Source organism: Colias croceus, chromosome 10 (genome assembly GCF_905220415.1).
Source record: "Colias croceus chromosome 10, ilColCroc2.1".
Taxonomy (NCBI): Eukaryota; Metazoa; Arthropoda; class Insecta; order Lepidoptera; family Pieridae; genus Colias; species Colias croceus.
The window spans coordinates 776110-791113 of NC_059546.1; the positions used below are offsets into that span (position 1 = coordinate 776110).

The 15004-nt window shown below is 33.0% G+C and overlaps 1 protein-coding gene across 2 annotated transcripts in view; it reads right to left on the reverse strand.

Moving 5' to 3' along the window:
* Window positions 1-14044, reverse strand: part of LOC123694849 (iodotyrosine deiodinase 1) — a 31175-nt gene extending 17131 nt beyond the window's left edge. For both annotated transcript variants that reach the window (XM_045640446.1, XM_045640447.1), the window contains exon 1: window positions 13670-14044. In XM_045640446.1, the coding sequence (XP_045496402.1) occupies window positions 13670-13847 (178 nt within the window). In that variant the 5' untranslated portion in view covers window positions 13848-14044. The remainder of the gene's footprint in view (window positions 1-13669) is intronic.
* Window positions 14045-15004: the final 960 nt, after the last annotated feature.

Consider the following 15004-nt stretch of genomic DNA (forward strand, 5'->3'; position numbering starts at 1 on the left):
TCATTAAAACTTATGAAATAGTACTAGAAAATATATTTTATAAGCTTCTCTTCTATAGTTATTTTGGGGACAATCGTTTCTTAAGGACCATCAGCAAACTGCCATCAGTTGACGATCCCATGTACCTTGATAACTTTATTCCATAATTTTGGTTATTTTTGGATGCGTTCTTCCTGTTTCTTACAGAAATTTCCCAGATTTACTGAAAATATATCCAGGAGACTGTGGGGAAAGTGTAGCTTTTATGTTCGTATCATCGCTCATAAAATATTGAGTTTTTCAACATCTGTTGCGCAATTTCTATATGGTTTGGTGCTTTAAATTTACATTAAATTTACCAATACTATGCCTCTCCATAATTCACATTCAGCATAAGTTGTTAATTTTGTTAATTTTTCATCTTTTATCAATTTTCGACACGCCCGTCCTGTAGGGCCGTCGGGCCTTCTTCTTATACTTCTAGATTCCCTCAAAGGCCTTAATTCCCATTTTTAATAATTATTCCCAATGCATTTGCTTTGTTTAATCCCATTAATAAAAACATCAAGGGAATTTGGTGTATCCACTTTGCTGACCATTGTGCTACTCGGTTTCTTAAACTCAATACAAACCGAACAATTGTTGTTCATAAAAATGATTTTTTTGGAGAAACTATTAATTATCCTCATATTCTACAGTCAGTTTTATAGAATAGGGTTATGTCTGAGCGAAGAAATGTGTAAAAAACGTAATTCACCAAAAAAAATCAACACTTGTTAGTAACCCGTATTCTAAAGAGCCGTAAGAAAATTAAACATATGAAAATCCACTTAAAAAAAAAAAAACTAGAGCCAATTGAATAATTTTAATGATTACATTCGCAAACTGGGTAGTTGAATTATATAAATCTGTAGAAATATCCAGGGCAACAACAAAAAATTGTTTTTTTGTTGAGCTGTGTAATATATATCTACCTACCTATTTCAGTAGATTATATCAAACGATGGCTTTTATTCCATCCATTATAAATTAAAGGAACAATAATTCAATCAAAGAAGAAGTACAAAAGAATTATAATAAAATTAAACTTTACAATTCGAGCTTATCGTACCAGATATAAGCATAGGTACCACAGATAGGTACCTCTAAATTACTCTAATACGTATAAACCTCTAAAGTACTCTAATAATATTATAAGTATTTTTCGTAATAGATATTTGTCTGTTGATAGGTGTTTATATTGCAAGTCAGTTATTAAAATATGAAGAGAAAATGTAGCATATCGTATCGATTGAAAGGGCATTTTACGAAGGTCTGATTAAACATTCATAGGTCTTCGGAAATCGATGTGTTTCATTATAATCTATTCTTGTAGTGCAATACCTGATGGATACGTTCAATTGTAAACAGTCTATCGGAGAATTATACTAAAATTATATGCGTAAAACTTTTTAAATCAGTTGCGGTTCGGGCACTGCATTCTGCACAAAAGTTAGAGCGTGCAATCAAAAGGAAATTAAAATCACATTACTACAGTCTACACTCTACAGTGTAAGATCTCTTGGAATTGAAATCAGTCTTCAACGCTGATGATTCATACATAAACATCCTTACCCATTTAAAGTGCAAGAGAGATATATGCAGAGATTATTTATCTTGGTTGCATATACGTGTCACACAATCAGGTTTTATCTCATTTGCTTTTATTTTCAAAACAATAAAGGTTAGTCTGGTCTTCTGCAGAATATATTTACATAAACAAGTAATAATAAAAGCATTTTAAGAAACTTAGTAAATGTTTATGGTTTGAAAGTGGGTATAGTTACTATACTAAAACGTAGTGAACGAAATTTGATGAACAAAATATATGTATATATATTAATATTTGTTAAATTTAGAGTAACTGCGCGGGCGATGCCGCGGGTGGAAAGCTAGTAGTAAATATTTTACCTCCTTTAAAAAAACCTACTTATGTGTATGATTTCGCTTTACCTACGTAGTTAAACTTTGCGGGAGCGATTTGACTTTTTTAAAAAAGAAATAAAATAAAATTAAAATTAAACTTATTTAATTACTTAACTATAACAAGTGGACGATTTGGAGTCACAAATGTTAATGATCAGAATTACATACATGGTACCATCGATACAATATTGCGAAACAAATGTTTTCCATTATGTGGAATGCTTATGTTAAATTGCAAGAACTCTCCGGTGGTCTTGCTGAGGCCAGCGGAAGGCTATTGCTCAACCTAACACAGAGGGTTGGGGTGGATGCGTAACTCCTCCCTCCTTAAGTGCGAAATTATCGGTTTGTTCATTTTTAATAACTATCCGATGATTTCGCAGACACGTTACATTTAATATCTTATAACGAAGTAAGTAAAGTAAAAATAGAATTACAAGTACAAATATTAAAAATAGAGACGTATAGCCTAAAGTAGCACTGAATCTAAAATTTCTTTCACTGTTAACCATTTCACTATCACTGAACACTGATTGCTTTAATATCGTTGACATATATTTAACTTCGTCCAAGTTGATTCCTCGCATATTGAGTGCACGTGTACTGGATAATATTGGAGTTCTATTCGCAGGTAATTGCGGCAAAACTATAATTTTTGTTGGTTCTACAGGATCATTCTCAGTGATTACTTGGTGAGGGCGAATCGTTATATTCTGGATCTCGATGCTACATGGTTCGTCGATGGTCATTATGTATGTGCCCACGACAGGATATTTGCTGACATCACCATTGCAAATTTGAGTCAGAGTATTTCTGTATTTTGAGAAAAGTATCCAACTTATAGATGTGATTCTTTGCATTCTCACATTCTCTATATTGATTAGCTGTTGTTCGCAGTGCATTGGGTTTCCTTCAAATTTAAGCAGTTGTTCTATGCAAGTAGTTTCAGGATAAGGCGTTTGATTTCGTTCATCGCATAGAAATTGTTCTCCAGCAGCGAGCGATCGGCACGGTTTTACGATCGGTAAGTATTTCATCCCCTTTGCCAACAGGTAAGGATATTTAGGAAAAATGGAAAGGGTTTTACTATCGGATGCACGGTACATAGGTATAGAGTATAATTTGTAATAGTTATAAGTATAATTATCTGTAATTGGAACCTCCATTATGAACGTAATCTGGTTTTGTTTAATATACGATTTAACATTAATAGTTTCTTCTAGTTTTACTAAGTTTGCCTCACTCGCTTTAAACACTAAATTTTCAGTTTGAGATATGAGAATTAAATGTTGCAACAACTCAGTAGAATTAATAATACTTTGATGTAGTATGGATACTTTACTAAATGCTAGAGCAGTCTCTATTTCTCCTAATTTTATAAAAATAGTACGAAAGTTACTTACAAATAAATTTAAAAGGCTTACAACATAAGTAGTATAAACCCAATGATTATCCTTAGATGCTAATTCCTTAATCATAGATTCTACAATTTTTAAACGCTTATCTAATATTTTAGAATTTTGATTTAAGACTTCAGTAGTATTAATAAAACTATCGAGCATTTTAGATATTAAAGTAATTTTATTTCTAACGATAGTTTGATCGTTTTCAAGTTTAGCTGTAAGTTTATCGTATCTCATTGCGTCACTATAGTCTAAATTTCCGGTTATAATTTTAATTAAGGAACCTAGAGGATTGAGGATTCCTCTCTTGACACGTTTCTGTGGGACTAACTGTTCGTATTTCTGAATCGTTATATCACGAATATATTCAGCGTGATATTTTGCCACTTGAAAATCGTGTAAGTATGAAATATTCTTATTAATTAAACTATCGAATTCACTGTATTTGCTAATAATAAGATTTAAGTCATCATTAATCTTATCTAAATTTAAAACCTTAATTATAGTCCAATAGTCTGTTTGAAGATATGCTTGCCCTTCTTTCACAGGATAAATTCCCGGGTTATGTTGAAGAGGTTGTAGTTGAAGGGCCAGCGCGGACCTCATCACTATCAGCCAACACCACCTGCGGAGGGCGTTTTACATTTATAATAGGGACCTTAGTCTTCCTTTTACCAATCTCTATCGGTACAACGTTCCTTGAACCTTGTCCTATAACCTTAGCTTTATGGAATCGCGGCTTATCCTTGCTTTTTCGCTTATTAACGTCTTTTGCAAATATAATTTTTCCTGATGGGAGACTGATTGGATCTTCACCACCTCTCCTATCCTTTACCTTTTGCTTAGTTTCGATCATTTTCTCTGCTAAATGTTTATATAGAACCTTTAAACGTTTTGCATGGTCCTTAACCAATTGCTGTATATAATGCTGCTCGAAATCAGCGTTAAATAAGCTACCTGAATCCGTGTGACCAAATACGACTTCAAAAGGGGTTAAGCCCGTAACTGAATGAATTGAACTATTATAGGCAATAATTGAATACATCATTACTGATGCTGCATCCGTGCATTTCTCTTCGTATTTCGCACATCTATAAATTTCACTAATGGTCGAATGTAAACGCTCAATTAATCCCATTGAATTAGGATTATTAGGTGAGCCGATATGAAGCTCAATTTTATGTAAATTCAAAAATTCTTTCATTAGCTCATTATTAAATTCACTACCGGGATCTGAACTAATCTTTCTAGGAGTGCCGTAAAACGAAAAATACTTCATGAGTGCACGCACTACTTCTGCCGTTGATCTATTGTCTATTGGAATGGCTTGACCTAACTTACTAAATGCGTCGATAATAGTTAAGTAATAATTTCCTTCTATCTGAAAAATATCAATAAATATTTCTTGGAACGGCGCGTCTTGTGTTTGAGTTAATTGTAAAATAGGTTTAAAGGGATTACGATCATACTTCATTTTAGAACAAGTTTCACAAGCATTAATAAGGGCTGAAATAGTTTCCTGCATATTGTGCCAAAAATAATTTCTACGTATACTTGCTAGAGTCTCCTTAATACCGCGGTGACACGTTTTGCCTTGATGGTGTTTTATAATAATAGCCTTTTGTTCCTTCTCATCTTCTATAAAAACTACACGCTCTGTACATTCAAATAACAATACTGTATCCTTTCTAAATAATTCTATGACAATGCTAGTAAACTGTTTGCGATGTTCATCATCTTCGAAATAAATGAAATACTTAACTTTCGGTTTAATATACTCTTTTAAAAATTGTTTTACTAGATCCGGATTATTAGTAGGCAAGAAAACTTCTAAAACCTTTTGCTTTTCACGTGAAAGGTCGTGAACTTGCATTTCGTTCTTAAACCACGTATATACTAAAATTTGATTTGGTTTTGTGTCTATTGCTTCATGTAATATAGGTATACCGGACGATTCTACAATATTAGCTGAATGAACTGTATCCGATTTCGACGTTACAGATGGTGACCTGACTGGGTAGTCACATGTTCTAGGAGAACTCATCGCCGATAGAGTTTCAGAGTCGGGAATAGATATCGTTTCACTAGAATCGCGTTCTGATATAGTAATTGTACTAGAGTCGTTACGCGTTCTTGGCCTATTGTCTCTATCGCCTATATTAACAACCATAGATTCGTTTTCGTTATCGGAATGCATAGCGTTAACCCTAATTCTAGACAAAGCATCCGCGTTTAGATTTTGCTTCCCTTTCTTATAAACTATTTCATAATCATAGTCTTGGAGTCGAAGTCGCCAACGAGTCAGTTTACTATTTGTATCCTTTTGAGAGTTAAGCCATGATAAAGGTTTGTGATCTGTGTATATCATAAATTTCTTACCATAAAGATAAGGCCTAAAATGTTTAATAGCCCAAACAATGGCTAGACACTCGCGTTCTATGGTGCTATAGCGTGATTCGGTGTCACTTAAGGTGCGGCTTGCATATGCAACGGGTTTATCGCCTCCAATGGGGCCCTGTGATAATACTGCCCCTAACGCTACATTAGACGCATCAGTCGTTAAGATAAAAGGTTTTTCAAAGTCTGGGTATTGCAAAAGTGGTGCATTCGTTAAGAGTTCCTTACATCTATTGAATGCGTCTATGTAATTTTTATCTAAAATGATTTTATTTCGTTTTTTCAGGCAAGATGTTAAGGGCTTCGTTACCTGTGCGAAATCTTTAATAAACCGTCTATAGTATCCGATAAGACCAAGAAAAGATTTAATCTCAGTAGTTGTTTTGGGAATCGGGTAATTAAGTACCGCAGTAATTTTATCGTCATTAGGTTTCAGTCCGTCTTTAGTAATAGTATGTCCGAGGTAAATTACTTCTTTTCGTAAAAATTCAGATTTGTCTAGTTGTACCTTTAAGTTTGTCTGTCTGAGTCGGTCAAAAATGGTTCTTAACTTTAATATATGTTCATCTAAGCTAGAGGAGAATACAATTACGTCATCCAAGTAGACCATGCAATGTATTCCCTGTAGCCCTCTTAATATATTGTCCATTGCTCTTTGGAATGTAGCAGGAGCTGTTTTTAGGCCAAATGGCATTCTAAGGAATTCATAGTGTCCATACTGAGTGCTGAAGGCCGTTTTCTTAATGTCTCGCTCGTCTACCTCAATCTGATGATAACCACTTGCTAAATCAAGTGTAGTGAAGTAGAGGCTCTTACCAAGTTTGTCCAGTAAGTCAGTAATATTAGGAAGTGGATAACGGTCGTCAACAGTCACGTCATTAAGTCTCCGATAATCAACTACCATACGCCATTTTACTAATCCGGAAGCATCGCGCTTCTTCGGAACTAAATGAACTGGAGCATTCCACGGGGAATGTGATTCTCGTATTACATTGTCTTGAAGTAATTTTTCGACTTGTCTATTAATTTCATCTGCTTGCGCAGGAGCCTGTCTATACGGTCTAACAAAAATCGGGTCTTCGTTTTTGGTATTAATTTTATGTTTAACTTCGTTGGTAAAACTTAATGGGATTTGTTCGCAATAAAATATGTCCCTATATTCGTGACATAGGGCGAATATCTTATTACGCTCTATTTCGCTAGTGTGGTCAAGTCTCAGCTTTGATAAATTATTTTTGAGTAATTCGTCATCTTCGTTGTCGTTGTGTTTGTCGTTATGTACAAAGTTACAATCGGAAGGGTCTGATGTTTGAAGAGGTTCGTTAATTTTCAGAGTCATGGGTGATTCTACGCTATTCTGGATTATTGTTGTTGCATAGCCATTATTACAGTTAACTAATGCTGAGGGCATTCTTACTCCGGGTTTAAATTCTTTAAAGTCGATTACTGCAACACCTGAGTGAAGGTCGGTAGGAATTTTTACCTTCTGCTCACATCGGGGTGGCAAGTGGATAATATAATCTAAGTTATTATTAATGATGGGGATGTCTGTGTTCCTGGTTCTCAGTAGCAAATGTTTCAGGTCAATTATTGCGTCTATTTTTTTAGTAGGTCATTACCAATAAGTCCGTCATAGCGTTCGTCTACGTCATACAAATGAAATTTGTGGTCGTTAGGGGTATTTAACGTTGGAAAAAGCGGAATTTCTATAACTTCGTCATGTTGACTGGATGCATGGGTGCTTATAACTTTAAAGGGTTCATATTTTATAAAATTCGGAAAATATTGATAGGCAATTCGGGGGCTGATAAATGATCGCGTGCTCCCAGTATCAATCATAAATTTGGAATTAATTTCAGGAATATAAATGTGTGGCAATTTCAGATTTGGATCGCAATTTAATTCTATGATTTCTCCTTTGTAGAGGCTTCCGTTTGAAAATTTTCTTCATCAGACGGAAGCACATTAATGTCTTCAGTATCGTCAGTGGGTGTATAAATATCATTCTCATCGTATTCGTAATTCGTATAGTCGTAAGGGTTATAGTCATAGTAATAATTATTGTCATATAGTAAATTGTCATTATGTATGTCGGTTTCATTCAGTCTAAAACCTTGCTGAGTTATTTGTGGTCGAGGGGGTGCCGTCCTCATGGAAACGTCAGTAGACTCAAAGCGGTTATTTTGTGGAGGTCTTTGACCGAAATGCTGCGGCTTCATACCAAAAGTTTGAGGAGGCCTATAACCAAATTGTGGGTTTTGATTAAATGTAGGCCTATAACCAAACTGTGGATTTTGATTGAATGAAGGCCTATACCCGAACTGTGGGTTTTTATTAAACGGTGGCTTATAACCAAATTGTGGATTTTTATTAAACGGTTGTTGGGATGTAAATTTAAAACCAAATTTTGGCTGCTGTGCATTTTGAGGTACATTTGGTATCCCGAAATTAAATCTTTGTTGAGGATTATTTTGTAAAAATTGGGGCACCGTAACGTTAGGCGTTTGCTTCGGCAGCGTTGTATTATTGTGGATACGATTGCGTGATTGGTATTGCTCGTGAAAATTAACTTCTTCTAAAACGATTTCTAAAGCCTGTTCTAATGTACTAGGTGATTTCAGTCTTACAATACGCACCATGCTCTCGGGTAAATTATACAAGAAAACGTTCAGGGCTGTATGATTATAAATCGCAATTTTCGCGCGTTTCATTTCCGTATCTACCGATAAATTTACCTTCGATATTAATAATGATCGAATATTCTGTATCCTATTACAAAATTCAAGGTAACTTTCGCCGGATTTAATTTTACAGGACTCGAGAGAGATTTTTATGCAATCCTCACTACGTGGATCACCAAAATGCTGTTCTAGTAATTCCTTTAAAGCGGGCCAAGTATTAATATCTTCGCGCTCGGATAATAACGCGGCGGCATCGCCTATTAATCTACTAGTTATGGCATGTAAAACGTAAATATTCTGTTCTTCATGCCCTCTAAATTTATTAATTATATATTCACATTTTCGAAAGAATAAATTCAAAATTCTTTTGTCTCCACCAAAAAGAGGAATAAGCTTTAGCATATCACTCGGAATTGTTATTACGTTTACGCTTTGGATTTCGCGTTCCATGTTAAATAAGTACAGAGTAATTAAAGTTCTGAAGTCTTTAACCAATTACAATAATTTCGAACTATTAAAATCACACACACAGAAATCAATTAAAAACACAATATAATAAAAATTCTTAAAATATAGCACAATAAAAAAAAAATTATATGTTACCAATTACTATAAAAATTAAAACTTGAAGTAGTATAAAATCACATATAAAATATAAAAATTATTAATTGAATTACGATCAATTTTGAGATCATTTAAATCAATTAATATTAATATTTCTTTATGCAAAAATTCATTTACTTTTCTTATGTAAAACTTTTATTTAAGTTACACTCTATAGCTAATTAGTCTGTGCAGAGTTTTATGCAAGACAATTCTTAGAATTAAATACGATATTTCTTATTGTATGAGTTATAACTAATTACTGATTTAATAGAATTTCATATTAAAACCAGATCCGTTATAATGAGAGACGTTCAATCCCAAAATAACAGTTAAAAAAAATAATTAAAAGTCAAAATTACACTCTCGTGAAAAGGATATAGGAATATATCAGAAAGGATGGCAAAAAGTTTTACTCACCAACCGATCGTCGATCCCATGTCCTCGTCGTGGTCGTTTAACAAATTTATTTTTCGGTTCTTTTAGGATAGCACGGCCTTTATAGCAATGTTCTAGGGCTAATTTTGAAGACCTCTAGACATGCAGACCTTATGTGGCTATCCTACCGGCTGCGCCAGTTAAACTTTGCGGGAGCGATTTGACTTTTTTAAAAAAGAAATAAAATAAAATTAAAATTAAACTTATTTAATTACTTAACTATAACAAGTGGACGATTTGGAGTCACAAATGTTAATGATCAGAATTACATACATGGTACCATCGATACAATATTGCGAAACAAATGTTTTCCATTATGTGGAATGCTTATGTTAAATTGCAAGAACTCTCCGGTGGTCTTGCTGAGGCCAGCGGAAGGCTATTGCTCAACCTAACACAGAGGGTTGGGGTGGATGCGTAACTACGTAGTATGAGTTCTCAACTTTATGCACAGCTGTTTATTTTATTGTGCCAAGTTCAACATAGCAACCGCAAAGCCAAGGTCGATCGCAAGGCTTTACTTGCACCTAAAGAGTAAAGTTGAATAAATCTTTCATCGTTTTAGCTATTTTGTTTCTTTATCGTAAGACAGATGTTGTTAATACGTGGGTGTGAATAGCGGCTTTAAATTCAGTAGATTTAGACGTATCGTTAAATATTTTCATGATAATAATATCATGATAGGTACAGAGTACAGACTACAAATATTACATGTTGGATAGATTAGAATGTTGTGAAGTTATATTTACTCAAGTTTTGATTTAAAAAAAATACCAATAGAAAACCACCTTATATTATGTGTGAATAAGCTGAAGAGTTTGTTTGAAAGCGCTAATCTCAGAAACCACTGGTTCAATTTGGAAAATTCTTTCGGTGTTATAATTATATAGCCCATTTATCGAGGAAGGCTATAGTATATCATCACGCTAAATCCAACAGAAGCGGAGCAATGCGTGTAAAACCGCGGGGAACAGCTAATATGCTATATTTTTTATCTTAGGTCAATCAGGTCGATGCCGGGACGAGTGGCTACTATTATTTTCAAGCGAACACAAAAAAGCAAACATCCTTTAACACTAGGTATTTTCCATCATACCAATAATAATTAGATACTTAATAACGTACATAGAAAAATGTTTATACCTATCTAGTTTATAGATAAACGGCGTGAATCGACCGGTTATATTGTATATCAGCGAACACGTTGAAATAAACACATTGCATAGAAATCGTTTCATGGAAGACTAAATATACTAGTAATGGTTCTGAGTTCTGACTTCTGACTGGCTTTGCTGTATCCTGTGCAATAAATGCCAAGCCTGCCTGGGTCATTAGTCTCGTGTAATCGTGTTGGATTTTATTTGCTCTTAATGTCCTATAATGTTGGTTTGAACTTTGAATCATTTGACCTTCGCATTTTTTGTCTCTTCTTTCATTTTACTATTATTTTCTAATTTCATGTCGGTAAATTAACGTCATACGGGTTTTTTAACTTCAGATGCAATTGTAAAAGCTTCTTGTTGTAATCATTATTATTGTTTTTTTTTTATATTATAACACTTTGATGTAAAAAATAACGGGCTGGGGTATGGTTTTATGAAATAAATAATTCATCGTTTGACACATAAAGTGGAAAAAAAATGATTGCAATTTAGTGCTTTGCAGGTCTTTTTTATTGAGTAACATAAATAATTACATGAGAAATATCTTTTTCAAAAGCTTCTTCTTTTTATTGGTTTCTTTATTTTTCTTCTGTTTTTCCGGTACGCTTGGAGTCGGTGGATGACGGTAGATTTAAAATAATAAGTAATAATTACTATCATATTCGATGTGTGGATAGGAATAATAATTCAAAATGTATAATATTACAACGATGTTCCGTTACTATAGTTGTTTAAATTAGTTTTTCCTAGAAAATTATACGCATTATTAAGTACATTGTGTCCGTCCGTTGGTCTGTTTGTAATAATAACTTTCAATTGTTTTGTAGCACTCCATTTTAAAACTAAATGTATCAAACAACATACGATTAGTGAATCTATATGTATATGTAATACTTAAAAAGGGTGAATGGCTGGCGAAATTTATAATTACTTTTTTGAGGATTAGTAACTACCTCCCTACCTACATAGGTACCTAATTAAAAAATAGGAAATTATGCGGAAAGTTGACCACTAATTAATCTTTGCTTAAAAATTTGAGTCAAGAGTCAAGACAGAACGACTTGTAAATATACTACCTAACTACTATGTAAGTCATACTTGATGCCCTTTTGATAAACTAACATAAAAAATACAAAAAAATAACTTTTAGTTCGTAACTCGAACCTAATGCTCTTTTATCTCCACGTCTGATCTAAAAAATAAAAATCATCTGCGTAGGTAACTACCTAGTACCTACCTATATACCTAACTATTTTGTGATCTTTCAAACAAAAACTACGATATGTGATACATATTTGATATTATACATGTGATTATACGGTGAAATTTGACTATCGTAAACACGAAGTCGCATTTTTTTATATTGGCAGTGTCCAGTGCCATATCAATTATCATAGGCCAATCGTACCAAGCTAATTTTAATTGTAATATAATAGTTATGAATCATTTAAACATAATAAATAGTGTATGAACTACCTACCTATAGTATAGCTGTTAATATTCTTTCACAAAAATATTGCATACAGATTAATAATATTTTTTGTTAAAAAAAAGGAAAAATTATATTCATTCATTACTGCATCGTTAACGGTAAACATACCGGTGTGCCTAGTGCGAGTTTTCATCGAGTACGAAACGTTACTATCGCGTCTGCGTCACAGCGAAATTTGTATGGGGAATCGAACAGCGCCCCTAGCGGACGTATGGGGAAGCTTTGATTCCCCATACAAATTTCGCTGTGACGCAGACGCGATAGTAACGTTTCGTACTCGATGAAAACTCGCACTAGGCACACGGTATGTAATCGTAGGTACTTAAAAGAACCTTTTTTAAAGATAAATTTCTTACGTCTTTCATTCATTTTTAATCTGACATGCGATCGAGGAAGGCGTATAATTTACTTACTATTTTTTTTTATGTTTAGTACAGATAATCTCTGTTTATGGCAGTTTATTATTCACTAGCTGCTCCGCGCGGTTTCACCCCCGTGGCTCCACTCCTGTTGCCCATAGCGTGATGAAATATAGCCTATAACGTACCTCGATAAATGGACTATCTAACAACAAAAGAATTTTTCAAATCGGTCCAGTAGTTCCCGAGATTAATGCGTTCAAACAAACAAACAAACTCTTCAGCTTTATAATATTAGTATAAATTTTAACATACCTAGTTTATATAAGTAGGTACCTTAGGTAGTAGAATTTATCGATACCATTTTTTTTCAAGAACATTTTTAAAATTGCAAAAATTTATCGTAGTTTTCTAAATATTTGTATAAAAACATGTTTAGTAGGTATATCGTTTATAGAGATGGTAATAAAAATTCAGGCGTTTATTTCTAGTCCAAGGTGTGCTGGATACATCGTTGAATACAAATAAATCTTTATAAATCACATGAGAGAATCAAAATGTTGAACGAAATTTCATTTGGCAGAATTCACCAAATGAATACGATTGTATGTAGGTACCTTCTTCATATGAGTAGTAAAACGGACCTAGTTACTGAAAATATATACCTATTATGTAGGTATTTGTTGTACCTACCAAAGATGAGATTACTATCCATACTAATATTATAAATGCGAAAGTAACTCTGTCTGTTTGTCTGTTACTCAATCACGCCTAACCTACTGAACCAATTTGCATGAAATTTGGTATGGAGATATTTTGACCCGAGAAAGGACATAGGATACCTTTTATTGCGAAATATGTACCACGGGCGGAGCCGGGGCGGACCACTAGTTATCTATATAATGTATTAAAATTTTGTACCAACAGTATCGTAAATCGTAATTAGTACCTACCTAGATACCTAGGTAAACATAACCGTAAAATCGTTTATTGAAAAAAAAACACATCAACATAATTACGTTCACGTGTATTGATAAAAACCTAGGTAACTAATATAATATAAATAATTATCCTAAATCTATGTTAAAAATAATTACCGAAATTATTTCTAGACAACGTTTAAGAGCTAAGTATAACAACTTTTCAAGTAAAAAGTAATAAATACCTAGATAAACAAATGCGAACTAACCTTTACCATCCTTATAAATATTTGGCGCGACCCTCCTCTTATCGCCAATTCTATTTTGGCGTGTCTCTATTCTATTCTTGTGAAACACTGTGAAACCGATAAAAAACAAAATCAAAACACTATAAACAATAAAACAATGACTCTCCAAACACGAAACTGTGAAAGATATGAAATTCATAATAAAAAAAAATCTATAATTGGCGCGTATTTTTTCGAACACAGATAAGAAATTATTTCGTTTAAAAATGGAACAGGTTTGAATGTCTAGATGTGTTCATTATGTATACATGAAAGGTTTGAAAAATAATGAATTTGATTTATTTAACGATCGAATGAAAAATATATTATTATTCAGCACATGCGCTCAGTAACAATTCGCGTGGTAGACTAGCTCGCTAGACGGGTATATCGGATATCCTATCTATATTTTCATGCGTTGTTGTTTCAAATTACAGATTGTATTGTACTTTATTTCTAAAGGAATAAGTCTTGATATTGTACGTATTATTTCCATTAATTAATGCAATATGCACATATTGTTTATTAGTAATCGGTGAAAGCCGCTGGTGTAGTTATATTGTTTGGGATAATTTTAAGGGTCGTTGCTAACACAATAATACAGAACTGAATCAGAATAGCTATGAATATAACGGAAAAAGTCAAGGACTTTTATTGCTATAATAATTTAATAATTCTGAATTCTGATTGTCTTTTCTTTGAATAGAAATATGTAATATGTACCTAATTAAAAAAATATAGTTATATTCCTAAACGGATCTTGTAATCGACTGACTGGCTGTTTGAAATTGTTTTTTCCTTCCATTGATTTAAAAAGTTTATAAAAAAATAAAATTTTAAACAAAGAAAATGGAATGTGACTAAAATTAAGACGCTGGTAGAAATGATAATAAGTATTATGTATCCTTAGATTAAGGATTCGGTAAGTATTAAGTAGGTATTCGGTAAGGATTAAGTATTCGCGCGGAGACCAATCCATAATCTAAGTATGTATCTATGATATATAAAATAGGTCATTGGTATGTATCATTTTTTTTAACCCTTTCAAAACCTAATTCTATTTGTGATTTAAAGTTGTGTTTATATACAAAGCTGTGCGAGTATAATATTTTTTTATGTACCTACCTACGCAAAAATAATATCAAGAGGTATTGGATATGCCATTATTATAATATTATTTTATTGACACGTTTTCATGTTATTAATTATTAGATATCAAACAAAAAAAAAATAAACCAATAAACCAATTGCATAAAATAAAATTGATGAATTATATTTTATGCACACTAGAAGGTTAAATAAAAAGTACCAAAAAAT